The sequence below is a fragment of the Neltuma alba genome, unplaced genomic scaffold, assembly GCF_004799145.2.
Source record: "Neltuma alba isolate B1F8T4 unplaced genomic scaffold, ASM479914v2 tig00003186_pilon, whole genome shotgun sequence".
Taxonomy (NCBI): Eukaryota; Viridiplantae; Streptophyta; class Magnoliopsida; order Fabales; family Fabaceae; genus Neltuma; species Neltuma alba.
Genome location: NW_021633177.1, coordinates 1,066,880 through 1,085,217, shown reverse-complemented (window position 1 = coordinate 1,085,217; position 18,338 = coordinate 1,066,880). Strand labels below are relative to the sequence as shown.

General features: G+C 34.1%; 2 protein-coding genes across 3 annotated transcripts; both read right to left on the bottom strand.

Annotated features, from left to right (window-relative positions):
- Window positions 1-5,426: 5,426 nt before the first annotated feature.
- On the bottom strand, window positions 5,427-6,674 carry LOC114740704 (vitellogenin). 2 transcript variants are annotated; one of them, XM_028928916.1, is made up of 2 exons: window positions 5,635-6,674; window positions 5,427-5,562 (listed from the first exon to the last, which is right to left on the bottom strand). In XM_028928916.1, exons 1-2 carry the CDS (start codon window positions 6,596-6,598, stop codon window positions 5,543-5,545), a joined length of 984 nt encoding a protein of 327 aa, XP_028784749.1. In that variant the 5' UTR covers window positions 6,599-6,674; the 3' UTR covers window positions 5,427-5,542. The 2 variants fall into 2 exon arrangements, with proteins under 2 accessions (XP_028784749.1, XP_028784750.1); XM_028928917.1 differs by having other exon boundaries at window positions 5,458-5,556.
- Window positions 6,675-11,718: 5,044 nt separating this feature from the next.
- Window positions 11,719-13,955, bottom strand: LOC114740664 (omega-3 fatty acid desaturase, endoplasmic reticulum). The gene is made up of 8 exons (XM_028928856.1): window positions 13,540-13,955; window positions 13,343-13,432; window positions 13,198-13,264; window positions 13,013-13,105; window positions 12,725-12,910; window positions 12,540-12,620; window positions 12,273-12,410; window positions 11,719-12,143 (listed from the first exon to the last, which is right to left on the bottom strand). Exons 1-8 carry the CDS (start codon window positions 13,872-13,874, stop codon window positions 11,952-11,954), a joined length of 1,182 nt encoding a protein of 393 aa, XP_028784689.1. The 5' UTR covers window positions 13,875-13,955; the 3' UTR covers window positions 11,719-11,951.
- Between the last annotated feature and the right edge of the window lie 4,383 nt (window positions 13,956-18,338).

The following is an 18,338-nucleotide window of genomic DNA, read 5'->3' as shown; positions in this document are numbered from 1 at the left end:
TGATCCCTCTTTCAAACAAAATCACTATTATTTTACAATTAAGCAGTGAAAGAAGACACCTTAAGCCAACAAAACCACCCAAATCAGCCAAAACCACTGTCAAGAGATGCGGAAAAGCAATTGAGCAGTATTTGATTTTACATTTTAAAATAGTCCAACGTGCGTTTAGGCCAACAAACCCAAAGACATGTTTTAAAATTGGAATGCTCTGAAATTCACACGGCTAATTGCTAACACAGCAAACACACTCAAATTTATTGATGAACGATATACCCAATACATATATGCTATTGTGCAGTTGTGCGGATATTCTGAATCTGATTTATTTAGATTAAATTTGCAAATGTCTAATAATACTATGGGCTATGGCATTCATTTCTATAATCTGTCAATTAGATCTTAGTCTGCGTTATCACAAGAAGAAGATAGAAACCCCAAAACTGTTATTACAAAAACAAATGAGTTTCTGTAAAAAGTGAATTATCCCAATAGCACGCATGATATTTTGAAAACAAATTCTGAAATTCAAAACCCGTTTGCTACGAATATTTACCTTTTTTGCTTTATTTCATGTTACTAGCTTTCTTTTGAATTTTTTATTTTTTCAAATAAAAAAGGGTGGAAGAAGCGGGGAAAGTGGGAGAAGTATGAAAGAAAGCAGGTTTTTTTAAAGTGGGAGTGATGCGAGGGTGGCTTTATTATACTACTTTCTGTGGTATTAAGTTTTATAATTTTTACTAAAAGTAGTATTAAATAAAAGTATTTGTCCTCTTCATAAGAAAAGTCCGCATTCAAAATACAATGATAGTACTTTCATTTCTTTCCTAATGAATTTGAAGTTGACTTGCCTTCTGCCATCTGGGGTAGTGGTTTTTTATTAGGATTCTAAGCATTTAATTCCTTGTTAACCCTTAGAATATAAAGGGAAAAAATTATATACTACTTCTGGTCCTTATTATAAGAACCAGTTGATTAATTTGAGGAAATTAAAGAAGTAAGTTGAGTTAGTTATTTATCAAAAATAGGTGTTGTCTTTCCTAAAATATCTTTGCTAATCAAGTGTATTGACTAGAACTATCATTGTTAGAAGGGCTACTTTGGGGAAAAAATGTATAAATATGAGAGACAAAGTAGATTGGGATCTTATATTTAGGACCAAAATAAAAGTCAAACATGATCTTATATTAAAGACGGGAGGTAGTATAAAACAATATCAGTTTTATACAAATTATATTAAAAATATTTTAGAAATTATAGCTACCCTGAAATTATTTCAAAATTATAATTTTGCTAAAAATTAATAATAAATAGTTTTAATGGTGTATGATGATTTTTATTTCCAATGAAAAAGCCGAAGACTGGAACCAGGTGTCTCTCTTGAGGGAGGTAGGAAAAGCCGAAGCGCGTTTCATTGGATTGGCGAATGCTTATTTATTGGGTTTGACGAGGATGACATTATTAAAGTGTTGCCCTCTCAGAGCGTAGCTTAAGGCTAAAAAGTATTGATTCTTAAGATACGGCCCAGAATCTGTGCTCTGCCCCATGTTTTAATTAATTAATTAATGATTATAGGACATGTTTGGCCCAAAAGCCGTAAAGCCCCTCCTACGCCTCTCATCCTTTGTATAGTTTAAAAATAGGGAAAATTTCACTGTAGGACCACAGAAGACAATTAATATCAAAGAGCTCCCAAAACTTTCTGAAACCTCACTGCAGGACCAAGGGACCAATTTGATATTAATTTTTAGAGTGAGATTACAATAATACCCCTCCCTTTTTATTTTATTAAAAAATAAATATTTACCGGAGTTACTATTCCGGCCACCGGCGCTCAGGTGGCCGCCGTCGGGGTCTGGTCACCGGTGGCCAGAACAGTAACTCCGGCGGGACCTCCGGTGGCCGGAGTTTTTTTGTTTAATTTTGTTTAAAACAAAGTGACCAAGGGAGGGTTTGAACCCAGGACCTCTTGGCACACCAAAAGACTTGTAACCACCAAGCCAAGCAACCCATTCAATCATAAAATGCAAATAAAACTATATATAACAAAATAAACTCAACAGTCCAAATGTAAGTGAATAAGTGAAATTAGACGATTTACAAGTGGAATTCAGAAATTTGCAACAAAAATTAGGCAATTTACAAATAACATAATAGAAGTCATAACCCAAAATGCAAGTATTTAAGTGCAAATGAGCAAGTAAAATTTAAAGATTTACAATAAAAGTTTATGGATTTACAACCCAAATTTGGTAAACACAAGAGAATTCACAACCCAAAATGTAAATGTTTGAGTGTAAGTGAAGAAGTGAAATTAGACGATTTACAAGTGGAATTCAGCAATTTACAACAAAAATTAGGCAAATTACAAATAACATAATGGAACTCACAATCTCAAATACAAGTGTTTAAGTGTAAATGAGCAAATAAAATTTGAAGATTTACAACAAAAGTTTATAGATTTGCAAGTGAAATTCGACAATTTCACTTGCTCATTTGCACTTAAACACTTGCATTTGGGGTTATGACTTCTATTATGTTATTTGTAAATTGTCTAATTTTTGTTGTAAATTGCTGAATTACACTTGTAAATCGTCTAATTTCACTTGTTCACTTACACTCAAACACTTACATTTTGGGTTGTGAATTCTCTTGTGTTTGCCAAATTTGGGTTGTAAATCTATAAAATTTTATTGTAAATCTTCAAATTTCACTTGCTCATTTGCACTTAAACACTTGCATTTGGAGTTATGACTTCTATTATGTTATTTGTAAATTGTCTAATTTTTGTTGTAAATTGCTGAATTACACTTGTAAATCGTCTAATTTCATTTGTTCACTTACACTCAAACACTTACATTTTGGGTTGTGAATTCTCTTGTGTTTGCCAAATTTAGGTTGTAAATCCATAAAATTTTATTGTAAATCTTTAAATTTCACTTGCTCATTTGCATTTAAACACTTGCATTTGGGGTTATGACTTCTATTATGTTATTTGTAAATTGCCTAATTTTTGTTGCAAATTTCTGAATTCCACTTGTAAATCGTCTAATTTCACTTGTTCACTTACATTTGGACTGTTGCGTTTATTTTGTTATATATAGTTTTATTTTCATTTTATGATTGAATGGGTTGCTTGGCTTGGTGGTTATAAGTTTTTTGGTGTGCCAAGGGGTCCTGGGTTCAAACCCTCTCTTGGCTACTTTGTTTTAAACAAAAAAAACTTCGGCCACCGGAGGTCCCGCCGGAGTTACTGTTCCGGCCACCGGTGAACGGACCCCGACGGCGGCCACCTAAGCGCCGGTGGCCGGAACAGTAACTCCGGTAAATATTTATTTTTTAATAAAATAAAAAGGGAGGGGTATTATTGTAATCTCACTCTAAAAATTAATATCAGATTGGTCCCTTGGTCCTGCAGTGAGGTTTCAAAAAGTTTTGGGAACTCTTTGAAATTATTTGTCTTCTGCGGTCCTACAGTGAAATTCCCCCTTAAAAATATTTCACACGTATGGGAAAAAAAAATCTTAAACCATATTCACTCTGTTTTTAATTAAATATAACAAATTTTTAATTTTATTCTTTTCTTTGCTGGTATCTTATTCATATTTAATATATATCTTTTAAAAAAGTAATCATCTAAATTATAAATAAATGACAAAATAATATATTCATATTAAAAATATAAGTAAAATATTCAGACTATTCTTTTATTTTACCTCAATTATAGAAACATTTCTTCTATTTTGAAAACATATATGAACCTCCCTTAAAATTAACAGATATGTTACACAAACTTTTCTTAAATGTTGGGGATTTGATTTTCATCTATCCTAATATTAACTGGCCGTTAAGTTTGACTCTTGATTTTTTATTTTGATTAAAATATTCCCCATTAAAATAAGAAGTATTTAAACCTTTATATTTGTTTTTATGCCAAATATTTATATTTGTTAAAAACCTACTTTTTTATGCAACAAAAAATTATTTTAATACATCTATTTTCAAACCTTCTAATATGTCATAAAACTTATTAATTTTGATTATATTATAAAAATTTTATAATTTAAATTTTCATCACATCAATTTAAATCTATTTATTTAATTTTTTTTGAATGGATAAAAAATTTTAAATGCTTTTTTATTATATAATATAAATCATGTAAATTTGACAGATTATATAAATAATTTAATATTTAATATTTAAAAATTTCATACAAAATTTTTTCACAAACATTTATAAACATAGTTACTTAATTACAAATTTATTTAAAAAAATTAATCAAATTTTTAGTTCTCTATTAATTATGTTATTTAAGTTTTTGTCTCAAAAACATTAAAAAAAACAAGTATTTTTAAAAATAAAAATAAAATTAAGGAAAAGAAAAAGATTTGAAATATTTTTCAAAATAATTTTAATCAAAATTAGAAATTTAGTATGATGAAGGGTAAGATAGTAAATGACTTTTTAATACAAATTTTAATTAAAAAAGTATCATTTTGGAATATTCTTAACAGAATTAATTATTTGAACTTAATTGTATGTTTTCAAAATAGAGATAAAATCTTTATAATTGAGCCAAAATGCAAGAGATGTTAGAATATTTTACTCTAAAAATAAATGGGATAACTTATAAATATGATTAAGAAAAATCTCTTTGTGCCTTGTATAATGAGTGCACCTACACCGCAAGCTTTGTTTCTTCATCAGCTCTCCCTTTGATTTTTGTTGGCCAAGGACCAAAAATAAACTCACTATATAAGTACCATACAAATTGCTCAAATTTTATTGTTGCGGTAATGAGGTTCAGCTTACTATAATACTCACAATATTAATAGCGTCAATTTATCTCAATATATAATAAATTATATCATAACTTGTAGATACAAACCCACATTTTGTTTGGCCAGAAACGTAAATATCAACATAACTATAGTTACATTTTAAAATTTCAACAAATAATACAGTATTCTCACAAGTGTCAAAACACCTTCCCAAATCTTTACCAAAAACACTTATTTGGCGAGCTAATTAATAAAGTTTACTCCTAATTGATATCTAAATATTGATGAAGTTCCACTAAACTGAGATCACCAAGAGAAAAGATGAGAACTCTAGAGAAAAGGCTTAATAGTTGAGAAGAGAAAAGGCTTAATAATTTCTTTGTACATTTATGAAGATGCTTATTTTACAAAATTTTTGAAAGGTTTCATTACAGTTCTCAATGGCCAACAAGAAGTTGATCAACGAGCTCATTCACTAGTTGTTCAAAAATTTCTGACTCTAAATCCTCGCTTATACTTTCACAATCGCCATGTTTCCACACTTGGTTTGATCCTATCACTTCATCTCCAGCTTTTCTGCGGGCTTCTTCCCAAATATCCATATATCTCTGTCTCTGCTTCTCTTTCCTCCTCGATGCTTCGCTTTTGTGTTCATCGTTTTCCTTTGCGATCCTCTGGTCAATCATCAAGTTCGCATCAAAACGCAGAAGAAAGTGTTGGCCGTTTCCAAGCTCTGGTGACAACTTTCTTCTTGGGCTCATCCCTATCCCTGGGGATCTAAGTCTGCAAAGTCAGCTTCGTCAATTCCATGTTGCAAAATTTGAAACCGGAGAAACTTAAATTTAGGAAATGTACCTGATCCAGGAACTTGGCGATCAAAGTCGAGAACAGAAACTGGACTTGTTTCTTCTGAATTGCAATCTGGTTCTGTCTTCTCTACTGTACAATTACAGCTTGGTTTCCTCCTCCTCCTCCTCCTATCTGGCTTTCTATCATGCAGAACGTCCTCGATCATCTCTGCTTCTGAATTGATATACTTCTTTTCAGAAGAATTCTTGACGCTTGACTGTGGTGTGACGTTGGTAACTTCTCGAAGCTTGCCGTCATTTTTCCTCAAAGGTTTTTCATCTCCCACCTTCCTACTCTGTTTCTCCTTGCCACTCATAATGTTCTCAGAGGACAACTTTTCCCGCCTATTTTCCTTCGATTTCGGCCTCTGCTTTAATCGCGCAGAACCCAGTTTGGATTCAAATTGTTGACTTTCGAAGCTGAGCACCAGGAAGTTGTCATCATTTTCAAGGAACGTAAAACCCGGGACCTCCCTAAACGACAACGTAGATTTCACTCTCCGATGAATCCCCTCCAACCGATCGCATTCCCCGAAGCATTGCACAGAGTTCATGGATCGGCTCCGCGAAAGCGAAGCGGCAGATGATTCAGTGGGTAATTCCGCCATGGAATCCAAACCCATCAACCTCGCAACAATCCCAGGAGCAGAAACAGTAGTAGCATTAGTAGAAGTAGGAGTTACAGAACCAGCCAGAGTCTTGTGGTCAGCCTTGAACTGATGAACTTGTTGGGTTTGAAGTACAGAATCATCGTCTCTGATTTGATCGGAGGGGTGGGTGGGCAGGCCACGAGAGCAGAGGATTCTGCGGAGGATGCCGGTGAGACAACCTGCGGTGGCTTTCTTGGAGGTACACATGGTCGAATCAAAGGAGAAAGAGGAGGAGGAGGAAGATGAATAGGAAGAGGAATAAGAAGAAGAGGAGGAGGAGAAAGAGGAAGGGGAAGAGAAGCGAGAGGGAAAGAGGTTCATGTTGAAGTAGAAAGGGAAGAAAGCTGAGAAAGAAAGAGGAAAAAGGAAAAGCGGAATGGAATCTCAAACTTCCATTCAGATTGAGAGAAGGAGAAAGGGAGAAAAGCGAGATTTGAATTTGCCATATCAGAGAGAGAGGAAGAGAAGGATGGCGGGATTTGGATTTGAAAGAGATGAACAGGGAAAAAGGAAACTGAAATGGACCTGGACAGTGCGTAATGCACTGGAAGGACATAGTCTTCAGAGACATGTCTCCACGCGCGCTGACCAGTCATTGTGTGTCCAAGTGTCGTTTTGTGGGCTTCCCAGTTCTGTTCAAACAGGAGCCCGCTCTTGGGGCGCGTGAAGCTTTCTTCCCGGGTCCTCTGTTTTTGAGGGAGGAAAGTAATGATGAGGTGTCCCCAACGATCAGCAATGCCGCATTTTGTACTTTTTAGTATTTTTCTTCGTTTTGGAAAGCCAGATGTTTTATTGCAGTATTTAGGGTCATATTTGAGATTTACTTATAGGATATAATGATGGTCTGATTCTTAATATAAAATCTATTTAATTAATTTAATTTAATTTAAAAATTAAATAAATTAGTTAATTATAAAAAATATGACATGTTTTTTTTAAATATTGTGATTATTTTTTTTAATATTTTTTCTTTTTTTTTTATTTAATTATGGTTGAGGAAGTATCTATAAGGATAATTTAAAAAAAATTGATAAATATGAAAAATATGTCTTATATTTAGAATCAAAATCAACACAACAATTAAATTTTATATTAAAAACAGGAAAAATATATTTTATCAAGAACTTGTTATTAGTTAAGATGGCAGTAGTCTTGTTCTATAAGAAGAGGTGTCACTTAAGGATACTCTTATTTCAACTAAAAAAGCATAATATATTTTGTTAGTTCTAATTAGTGGATAAAATTAATTAATTTCAGGTCTCTTAACAAGTTGTAGCCAATATCAATAACCGCATTAGAGCGCTGTTCAAAAACTAAAAGGATGTGAACCCGCTGCAAATTAATTGGATGCACATCCTTGTGCTGATGCAAAGCTCGCCCTGGCCAAATTGTGGTCGGAGATAGGAGGTTGGTGAGACAGGGAAGGGGGGCAGTGACTGAAGAAAGAGAGGAAAGAGGACAAATGGATGCATGGGGGAGAGTGCCGAAGATTCTGACCTGTGTCTGTAGCTGTGCAGTTTTGTTGTTTGTTTGTGTCGGAGGCAGAGACGAGAATGGGAATAAGATTCATCATTGTTACCATTTCTTTTGTTAACTTTTGTTCTTCCCTCGCTGCCTTTTGCCTTGCTCATCACCCATGACATCCTTATTTATTTTTGTTTATACTGCTCGGTCACTTATTGCTTGCAATCGTTCGCTTTGGGGAGTCTTTCAGGCCGTTTTGATGACTTCAGTCACAGCCCATGCTTCTCTAATTCTATTTTATTTGTAGGGTAAAGGAAAAATATTTTATTTGATCTTAGTTACAAGTCACAGTTCAATTTTTAATATGAATGTAGTACTATTTTACTCTTCATGTAGTAGATTTTTTTGGTTATCTTTTAGGATTTTGGTATGAGGGAAAATGAGAGGCGGAGAGCTAAGGAAAAAATTTAATAAGCCCTGTTTAAAAAATTGAAAAAGTGAGGGTTAAAAGTTTTTAATTAATTTTTATTGTTCTTTTATACTATTTTTCTTTTTATTAAAATTTCAAAATCCAATTTCTTCAATTTTTTAAATAGAGTTCATTAAAATTTTACTTTCTCTCTCCTCCCGTTTATTTCCCTTGTACCAAACAGTAGTTTCATGAAGGATTTGGTTATCCTGTATCTTACTTGATGTTTTATGATATTCTTTGTTCTAATTGCTTCGCTGCTGGTCGATGTTTACTGAAATGGTGGAAATTTAAAATTAATAAACATGTGTAACCATTAATTTGTCACAATCATCATCTCATCCGCTTAATTTTGACAATTTCTGCGCCAACCAGGTAAATGGGCTTTCTACTATTCATTATGGGCTTGGTAAATGGAAAGGTATTGGGCTTCGGAGTCCATAGGATTACAGTTTACTCCTGTCAAATGTCCATTCTTTTGTCGTTGGGTTCTAAACAAAGTGCGGGCTTCTTTGAACGTATTGGGGCAATATCCTCGTACGCAAAAAGTTGTGAAACAAAATATCCATAGGAGTTTATCCAATCGAAGTAATTAAGAATTCCGAATTGAAACAAAGAATATTTATTAAACTACAATAAGATTTATCAAACTATCAGAAAGACTTCGAATTGGGAAAACAACCCAACCAAATTAATTTGATTTTACCTTTCCTTGTTTGTGAAGTAACTCTCATCAACTAGCACTATGTTTATATAGGGACTGGGCAAAAAGGATGCGTAGTGAATTAATATTCAAATTTTTCCTTAAAAAAATACCCGTATTTAATGTCTGAAAATATCTCTAACAGAATTGTCTCCAATAAGATAATGATACTAGCTATGCAATAATATACTATGGAGAAGGAGCATAGGTTATGCTTGGCACAGTGAAAGCTTTTTCTGAGCGAGATGGAGGGATAGAAGGAGGCTCAAATAATAATGTTGGGATGAGTGAAAAAAGAAGAGTGGAATATGGCTTCTCTTGTTTGGTTTGAAACTTTGAAGTGTAAATACAGGGTAAAGGCAGAACAAAAACTACTAAGAGACACAAATTCCCCCCACATGTGATCCAGTTTAAAAGTACGTATGTGTGTGCTCATGAAATTTTTTATAAAAAATGTTTCTATTATATTACTTTTCGGACCATGATTTATGACAGTTAATTTAACGTATAATGCTCACCAATAGGAAGCTATCTAGAGGCTAATATTATAATATAATCTTTTAATTTATAAAATGAGAATAAGATGTTACTACCAACCAACTAATGTAATTAAATGCATAATTCAGAGGGAACATGTGATAAAGATATAAGATCTTTGCAAGTTTTGGGCACAAAGTGTGATCTGATGAAAATGGAATCTGAGACAGTAACAGGAAAGGCCATCAGTCATTGGGCCCATTAATCAGGCCCCCCCTGCAAGAACCCTGTACCAACACTTACTTACATCGTCCTTCAATTATCCATCAACTATTTCTCCTACCCGCCCCACAAATTTAAGGCACTCCATGTGCCTTATCATATTATAAATTTCTATCGGAATATATTTTATAATCAAATTTTACATAAAATTGTTTGCTTTTAAATTATTTTAAATTCCTTTAGGAATATAAAAACGCAGTTGGGCGAAAGTAATTCGAGAGAATTACCATATAAAGTTTCAAACAATAATATATTCGTCAAAACATTCCATAATAACTGAGCAATCTGTAATAATAGTCTCAGTAACAAAAAATGATAACATGTTCTGCTGATTAGTTATTAAGATTTTTTTATAATTATATTTCTTGTAATAATTTTCCTAACTAATATCAGCACTTTGAGTTTAGAATCTACTAACTTTATTTGTCTTTTAAACCTGACCAGTAATTTATGACTTAACGCGCGATGTGCTTTATGGCTAAGCTTGATTCAAAGAAATCTGTTAGTTACGACGTCACCTCAGACCTCACCATATCTGTCTCTTATTTTTCTCGTACGTACCAGTGATTATCATGCTGCATACGGACTGTTCTGTTTGTGACGATTGTGTTATTTTCTTCTGAGATTTTCTTATGCTGATTTTATTTTCTTTTCCTTTTTGAAACAAAAGTCTACTCTTTCGTCAATAAATTCCTTTGACATGGATCAGCGATTGGTCTCTCCATATCTTGATTTCTGTAATGTTTTGCAGTTACATTTATATAGTGCTTTCGGTAGTTCAGAGCTGATTTAAGAAAATATAATTCTGCTTTGAGCAACCACAGTAACTTTTATCACAATAATTGGTATTGCTTTTGGATGTGTTTAAATGTTTTTAGTGATTTTACTCTTATGCTTTGTTGGGTGAGAGGGGAATGAGTTAAAAAAGAGAGAGTTGAGAGTCATTTTTGTCTTAAAAGTATTTATGAAGTAATTATATATATTCGAAGTTTTTTCTTAGTTTAATATTGTCCTAAAAATGTTAAAAAAGAAGCAAAGCTACCCTATGCCATTAAAAAGACACGGGTTCATTTTGAACATTTCTGGCCAATAGTGAAACCCAAAAAAAAAAATATTCAGCAAATTGGAAAATACTTTCATAACAAAAATAATCTAAACCAAACAAAATGAGAGAATAGAGGAAAGAGAGGTATTAGTGCATAAAAATATACTTGAATTAACAAGATAAAACACATAAAAGTTGACTAATTTAAAAATAAACAATAATGCACACATGAAAACGATGCCCTCTTTTCCCCTTTTTAAGGGCAATGTACAGAAAGCATATTTTTATTTTCGAAATATCCACCCTTTTAAAGAAAATAGTTTAAAATAAAACATATGGGTGATATGCCTCCTTTCTTCGCCGCCTTATTAGTCATATTATTATTTCTCTCCTGTCGTTTTCTTTTCCCCCTCTTCTTTAATCAGAAAAAGCCTATGTTGTTTAATACCAAGTCATACTACTTTCTCCTCTTTTGGGCGAAAAAAAATACTACTTTCTTCTCATCGCGTGAGCTTATTTAATATATAGAATATGAGAGATGTGAAGGGAATATATACATATATGTGTGTGTGTGTGTGTATTTTTTGTGATCCGTGCGGAAGCAATATTATTAAAAGAGCAGCAATCAATCAGTGTCATCGTACCTTTGCAACTTGTTAGTAATACCCAACAGAAGATCATGTTGTGTGATACGAGACATTTTAAAGAAAGTAAAAGTGAAATAACAATAATAACAGCAATAAAAAGGATGGGCCCTTCTTTTGGGATGCTGCGCACAAGGACCTCGATTCAATTTGCACTCATTCGAAGCTAGGTGAGTGTTATATTTTAATTTTGAAAAAGCCTCTTGTCTTCGTTCTGGTTGGTGGAATAATTGTGAGAGTTAATATTATGGAGGATTCGTCCTTGCCGGATCATACCCATGTGAGAGCTCTGCGCAAAATTAACAATAACTAATGAAATATCACAACCTAAGCAGAGAACCATATAATTAATTTCCTTCTCGGTACTTCACGACATGCATATCTCTGTCTCTTCCTGCCAATTATAATCGTGCGAATCTCTGAATCTGCCAGTAACACTAACTAGCAACTAACACCACTTTTCTTTTTTTATTTTTCAGAAATTCAGAGGGAACAAACACACGCTAACTCAAGAGAAACACACGAGAAATCAGCAACTAGCTAGTAATAATCTAAACCGACGTTTTCTTTCTGGTCTCAGAATAATAAACTCATTGAGACTTGGTCCTAGAATGCTCGTGAAGGTCGAGATCTGTCTGATAGAAAACGATGTCTCCAGAGTCACTAACGTAGTGGTCTTGTCTTAAACTATCTATCAAATTCTGGATCAGATGAACTGGTACTGGCCCGGATTTCTCAGGTTCCCGATAATACCTCCCCAGAACTGGTCTTGCCGCTTTCGTCTGCACAAAACAGAGCAACTTCGATCGCAACCATAAAAGTAAAACCTAGATTTTGTTCTTAAAGAATCGATGCTTCCTAAAATCGCATGTATGTAAGAGCATAAGGTATAAGAATAACCGGTTACGTACCGCTTCAATCAAGTGGTAATGAGGAATCTGAGGAAAAAGATGATGGATAACGTGGGTTCCTATGTCATGATGGATATTGTTGATCCAACCATAATCACGATCCACTGTTGTTAGTCCACCCCTCAAATAACTCCATTCCTATCACAAAATATCGTACTTAGATTCGGTTTCTGTGGTGTTTAGATTTTAGTTCTCAAATTAAGAACGTGATACGACAAAGGAGAAGCAACATGAAAAGGGAACGAGTTAATGTTATTAATAGGGTACCTTGCCCCTGTACCAAGGTAGTTTCTGCTTGTATCCATGGTGGTGCAAATATGTGACAGCGTCCAACCACATGACGAAGATCTGCCCACGCACGAGATATCAGATTCAGAACCAAGGATTTAAGTCTAGAGTTATTCCTACAAGGTTGATGAAACAGGGGATGAATCATGAATGGGTGAATTTACCGCATAAGGGACACCGTAAAGCTTCAAGACTTGAGTGGGACCCATGGTGAAAATGAGGTAGAGAATCAGAGAAGCCATGGCGAGCCAGCATAAGGTTGAGGTTGTCACATCTTTTCTGTCTCTAGGGGAGAACAATTTGCTGTTGGGATTAAAGTGAGAGCCTTCTTTTCCTGGGCTTCTTCTCCACTGAAATTCCAGTTCAGAAACCAAGCTTTATATCATCAGTGTGGTAGTAATAAATATCTTTCTGATAAGATCTTCAGAACAATAAAGCAAGCCAGCTCTCACCAGATAAATGGGGAAGGCAAGGATTGGGAAGGGGACAGTGAATCTCAGTATTCTTGTCTTGCGGCTTTGACTCTTATAAAGCTTCTCTGTCATCTGCGAAAGTAAAGAAGGCCCATACTAATCATGAACAAGCTATTCAATGATGATGTTTTTTTTTCCCCTTCTTCTTGGAAGTGAACACATACCGGAACCCACGATTCATCATTCTCAACATGTCCGTGGTTTTGATGGTGGGTTTTGTGGCTGATTCTCCTGCCAGAATGATTATTCTCAGATGAGATTAAAAGGACGAAACAAAGTAACAAGAAAAGTTTCCAATTAAGAACCAACCATCCATGGTACGGTACAAGAATCGCAGAATGCAGGATGTGGCCCACAAAATTATTCAGCTTGCGATTGTTTGAAAAGCTTCCATGGCCGCTGCACAATAATGCAACAAAAAAGTTACGGCGCAATACAGAGCACCCCATTGGTAACAAAAAGATGCAGAAACAGAGAGAGAGAGAGAGAGTGGGAGAAGGGAATACCAATCATGGCCGAGAACGAAGAGAGCCCAGAACATGGTACCTTGAAGGGGCCAATAGAGAGGCCAGAAGAACCAGGAATCGAAATGAAGAGCTAAAGCAAGCAAAGAAAGGACAAGAAACACATCCCTGAGAACGTAAGCGAGGGACCTCCACGGGTTCTTAAACCAGCAATGGCTGGGAATCGCGGCTCGAATCTCTGAAATGGTGAAGGGAGGAGGAGCGCTAGGATCGAAGGTGGCGGTGGTGGCTGCATCGTGGTCGCCGATTCGTTTCTTGGCGTGGCCGGAGGGGACGACGACGTCGTGAGACATCTTGAGTTCTGCTTCGGCGGCCATAGTCCCCCTGATTCAGTTTCAGGGATAGGGAGGAGGAAGAAAGGGTTAATAGAGAAGAGGAAGAAGGCAAAGCATGTGTCTCTCTTTGGTCTGTGTTGAAAGAGAGACGTGCAGATTTACTGGACGAAAGGAAAAGCAGGAGAAATCGAAGGCATTTATAGGCACAAGAACGATGGGTTTCTGCTGTTGCTTTCTCTCCCACGCACACACGGGGCCCCGCGTTATTCACTTTCTCTGAATTTATATAATATTATTTTAAAAGGAATTCAACTCCATCACTAAATTAATATCAGTTGCTTTAATTTTTAATTAAATAGTGGCCTAACCTACCCATTATTAACCGACCTGTGACTCTGTTACTAGTAGAGAATATGACTTGGGAGAATTTATGTTTCAACCGTGTCAACATATTCTTAGATTTTGTTCAGACTCTATCGTCAATTTTTTTTTCTTTTTTCCTTTTGATCCTAGGATGCACAGAAAGCTTTGAAAACACTCACAGTTTGGTTCTGTTATATTCGTTTAGGAATAATTAATTAAACTCAAGAGGCATGTATTTAGAGTTCAATGGAGGTTTCTTTTTCCAAACTGAAGTTATTAAAGTTATGCATTTTCAAATATACTTGCATATAGCCTGACAACCCAAAAAAAAAATTGACATGCATTTTCATTGACTAATGATGGTAGGATTGTAGGAGGGGATTTAGCTTAGTGTCCTATAAATAAGGTCTTAACTTTTGATTATTATTTAATCATACTAGATATTGGATGGTATGTAAAAACACAATTTTTTTCATCAAAATATCTTGTACAAAGATATATAGAAAGTTATTTTATGCATTTAGTTAATCGGCCACGCACTAATTTGACTATAATTGATACGGTAACCAATGATATAAAGAACTTTTACAGCGGGCAAATATTTTTAATTATAACAAGTATTTGGAAATTATGTGGCGGGCTAATATGATATAGTCAACATTGATATTTGTGGAGGTTAAGAATGCTTGTTATCACAAATCTTCTCACAAACAATATACTACTTTCAATCCTTAATATAAAACATGTTAAAAAACTAGTTGAATTAGTTATTTATACTCTTCCAGTCCTAAATATAAAGGTCTTATATTTAGAACCGGAGGAGTAATAAGTATGTGTTGTTTTTTTTAAAATATCATTGTCAATCATGTGTATTGGCTAAAACTACTATTATTACAAGGATTATCCTGGAAAAAAAAAAGAATAGATATGAGAAACAAAGTGGATTAGAATATTATATTTATAACTAAAATAAAAGTCAAACGAGCTCTTTTATTAAGAACTATAGGTAATATATTGGTTTTAAGGATAATTTCGTGGAGTGTACGTAGGTTCAGCTTGAACATAATTTTTGGAAGATAAGTTCAGACCATACGTATGGAACTGATCTCAAAATGGAATTTGATGAGCTTACAATCTCACGGTACCATACATATGCAAGTCCCACCCCAACAAGCTCAAAGATATTTGGGGAAAACTAATTTGACTGTCCTTCTAGTTATCTCGTGTTTTGAATCAGGTCTCCCATTTATTTTCTCTTGTATCAGATCCTTCAAATTTGTTCTGTCAAATGCATTAATCCTTAACGTTAAAAACTGTTTAATCAGAGCTAACAACCTTAAAGAATCTGTCAGCCTATAGATGTGAAAATTAAAGTTATCTGCAAAATAATTTTTTCTCATACTCTCTCTCCCCCCTCCTTTTACTGTCTCTCTCTCAAACGTTCTCTTCCTTCGCAAGGCTTTAACTCTTCGATCTTGACTATGCTCTTTTAAATTGGAACCTTCAAACATTCACTCCAGCAACGTCACTTTAATTTTCTCAACCTCACCAACCAATTTCGGCCAAGAATAGACCACACTGTTCCAAATCGGCTCATCCTCCTTCATCCTCTTATCCTACGAACCACACACCTCCTTCCCCATTGTCAAATCCATGCCTCTCGGGGACCTTTCTTACGATCACTTTTGAAGCTTTGTATACGTGTCCTTCAATGCTGGTCTCACTCTCTTTGCTCCGACCAATACTACTCGTGTGAATTCGTCGGTCAATATTGGAAATAAGGGAGAATTGAATTTGTTGTGATTGCTTAAATGAAAGGCTTATGTTTTGGTGGTGATGTTGGCGGATAACTTGATGCTATCCTCTTGCCCCAACTCACTCACCTTTTTTTTTTTTTGACTCAGGCCTCACTCAAGTTGGTCCTTTTGAATTCACTTCAAACCTAGAATATTAAATACTACTTTCGGTCCTAATTATAAGAACTAGTTGACTAATTTGAAGAAATTAAAAAAATAAGTTAAGTTAGTTATTTCTAGTAAATATGTATTGTTTTTCATAACATATCCTTACTAATCAAGTGTGTTGGCTAAAACTATCATTATTAAAAGGACTATCTTTAAAAAAATGCATAAATATTAAAAACAAAGTCGATTGAGATCTTATATTTTGGATTAAAATAAAAATTAAACAAGATCTTATATTAAGAACCAAAGGTAATATATTACTAAGAAGCTTTGTGATACCATAAAAGGAGATGAATGTGAGAGAAGGTAGGCGCCAAAGGATGGTGAGGAAGGGTTCTGAAGCTTGGTCTCTTAGGGTCTGTTTGGTTTGAGGGGAGGGAAGGGTAAGGGAGGGGAGGGGAGGTTTCATCTTCACTTTGTTTGGTTTGATTAAAAAGGAGGGGAGGGGAGGTTATTTAATGATCCCTTGTTTGGTTCAAGGAGGGGAGGGGAGGGATAGTAATAATCAATTTACCATTTTACCCTTACATATTAGTTTGTGTTTTTTATTAATATATTATATAAATTAATTTACATCTTAATTTAAATCATATAATTTAATAAAAATTCAGTCTTATCATGTTAATATGTGTATTAAAAAATTGGTACAGTAATTTTTATTCTAATTAATATAATAATATATTTAAAATAATCAAATTAATAAATTTTATATGCTCTAAGAAAAATGAAATTTTATTCTCTTTAGGCTATCTTTTTTTCCAGCTTTAAAATATATTTAATAAATAATATATTTATAAAAACAATTAATTTTATAATATTATAATTTTTTATTTTTAAATAATGTTTTATAATATATTTTTTATTTGAAATAAATATTATAATAATATATTTTATGGGTAGAAGTGGAATATTGAAAAAACTATAAGGGCATGATGGTCTAAAAATTTGGCTCCCCTCCAAAAACCCCCAATTTGGAGGGGAGCCAAAATGGGGAAAGGGAGGGGAGGAGAGGGGAGGGGACATTTTAGCTCCCCTCCCCTTCAAAATTTTTAACCAAATGAGGGGAGGGACTCATTTTCCCTCCCCTCCCCTCCCCTCCAACCAAACACACCCTTAAAGGAATCAAGGGGGAGAGAGAGAGAGAGAGAGGATAAAGGGAGGAGAGAGAAAGAGAATGAGAAGAAACTAATTTCAGACTCACTTTAATTTTTACATGCGATGCCTAGTTAGATAGTGTAACGGATTTTTTTTAATGTTGTTACCTCTTATTAAACAGTTTTTAATGTCAAGGACTAACGCATTTGACTGAACAAATTTGAAGAATCTAATAAAAAAGAAAACAAATGTAGAGACCTAATTCAAAACTCAAGATAACTATAAGGACTGCCTAATTAGTTATCCCAAAATATTTGTGGCTAAGTCCATTTTACTAATTAGTATTTCTTTTCGGACATATAATTTAAGTAAAATCATATTGATTTAATTTATAGTAATAATTTTGAATCACACTTCACTTAAAATAGACAAGTAGCGTTCGAATATGATGATTTATAAATAATACAACTTATTTTATATTTCACATAATAATACGGAGACAATCATTTTTATAAGTTTATTTATGATACATACATTTGTTTGTATTACAATATTATGTAAATGATAAGAGTCTAATTATGGACTTCCTTGGTATATATAAAGCGAGAATGAGAAAAGGGGGTTGGATAGGAAGGTTCCCTCCCATAAAAATATACCTTTCTTACCCCTCATCCCTGTGTTTCTTTTTTTCAAATGAAGTATGAAACGCACCATTCTTTTTGGGCAGAAAGTATAAAAAGCACCAAAAATGGTAGTGGAACAAAAAGTGGCAGTGGTTTTACACGATAATATTGGATGAACTGGATTTGGGTAAGGTTTGGAGGTGGTTAATTATTGGGGCGCAATTAATATTCCGAGACGATTTTAAATAAGGAAGCAAAAGTAGTTTTGTGAGACAGAATATGTTATCGTCTTTTTATCTCATATCTGCAGATCTGCTGCCTCCCCTGCAATTTGCAACGCTAATTAATGTCCCTTCGTCCACTGCGTTCCCACTCTTTTACTGATCCCGATGCCCACTGTTTTTCTTCACTTTTTTTTTTTAACAAAGAATTCCTTTTATACCTGAAATCTTTTTTTTTCC

Bases quoted from the DNA above. Each gene is read 5' to 3' on its own strand.
- LOC114740664 (XM_028928856.1), bottom strand. From the start codon at position 13,874: ATGGCCGCCGAAGCAGAACTCAAGATGTCTCACGACGTCGTCGTCCCC. The intron at 12,911-13,012 runs GTGAGAGCTGGC...CTGGAATTTCAG, and splicing joins TTGCCTTCCCCATTTATCTG to TGGAGAAGAAGCCCAGGAAA. The intron at 12,621-12,724 runs GTAAATTCACCC...GTGCGTGGGCAG, and splicing joins TTTACGGTGTCCCTTATGCG to ATCTTCGTCATGTGGTTGGA.
- LOC114740704 (XM_028928916.1), bottom strand. From the start codon at position 6,598: ATGAACCTCTTTCCCTCTCGCTTCTCTTCCCCTTCCTCTTTCTCCTCC. The intron at 5,563-5,634 runs GTACATTTCCTA...CTGACTTTGCAG, and splicing joins TCGCCAAGTTCCTGGATCAG to ACTTAGATCCCCAGGGATAG.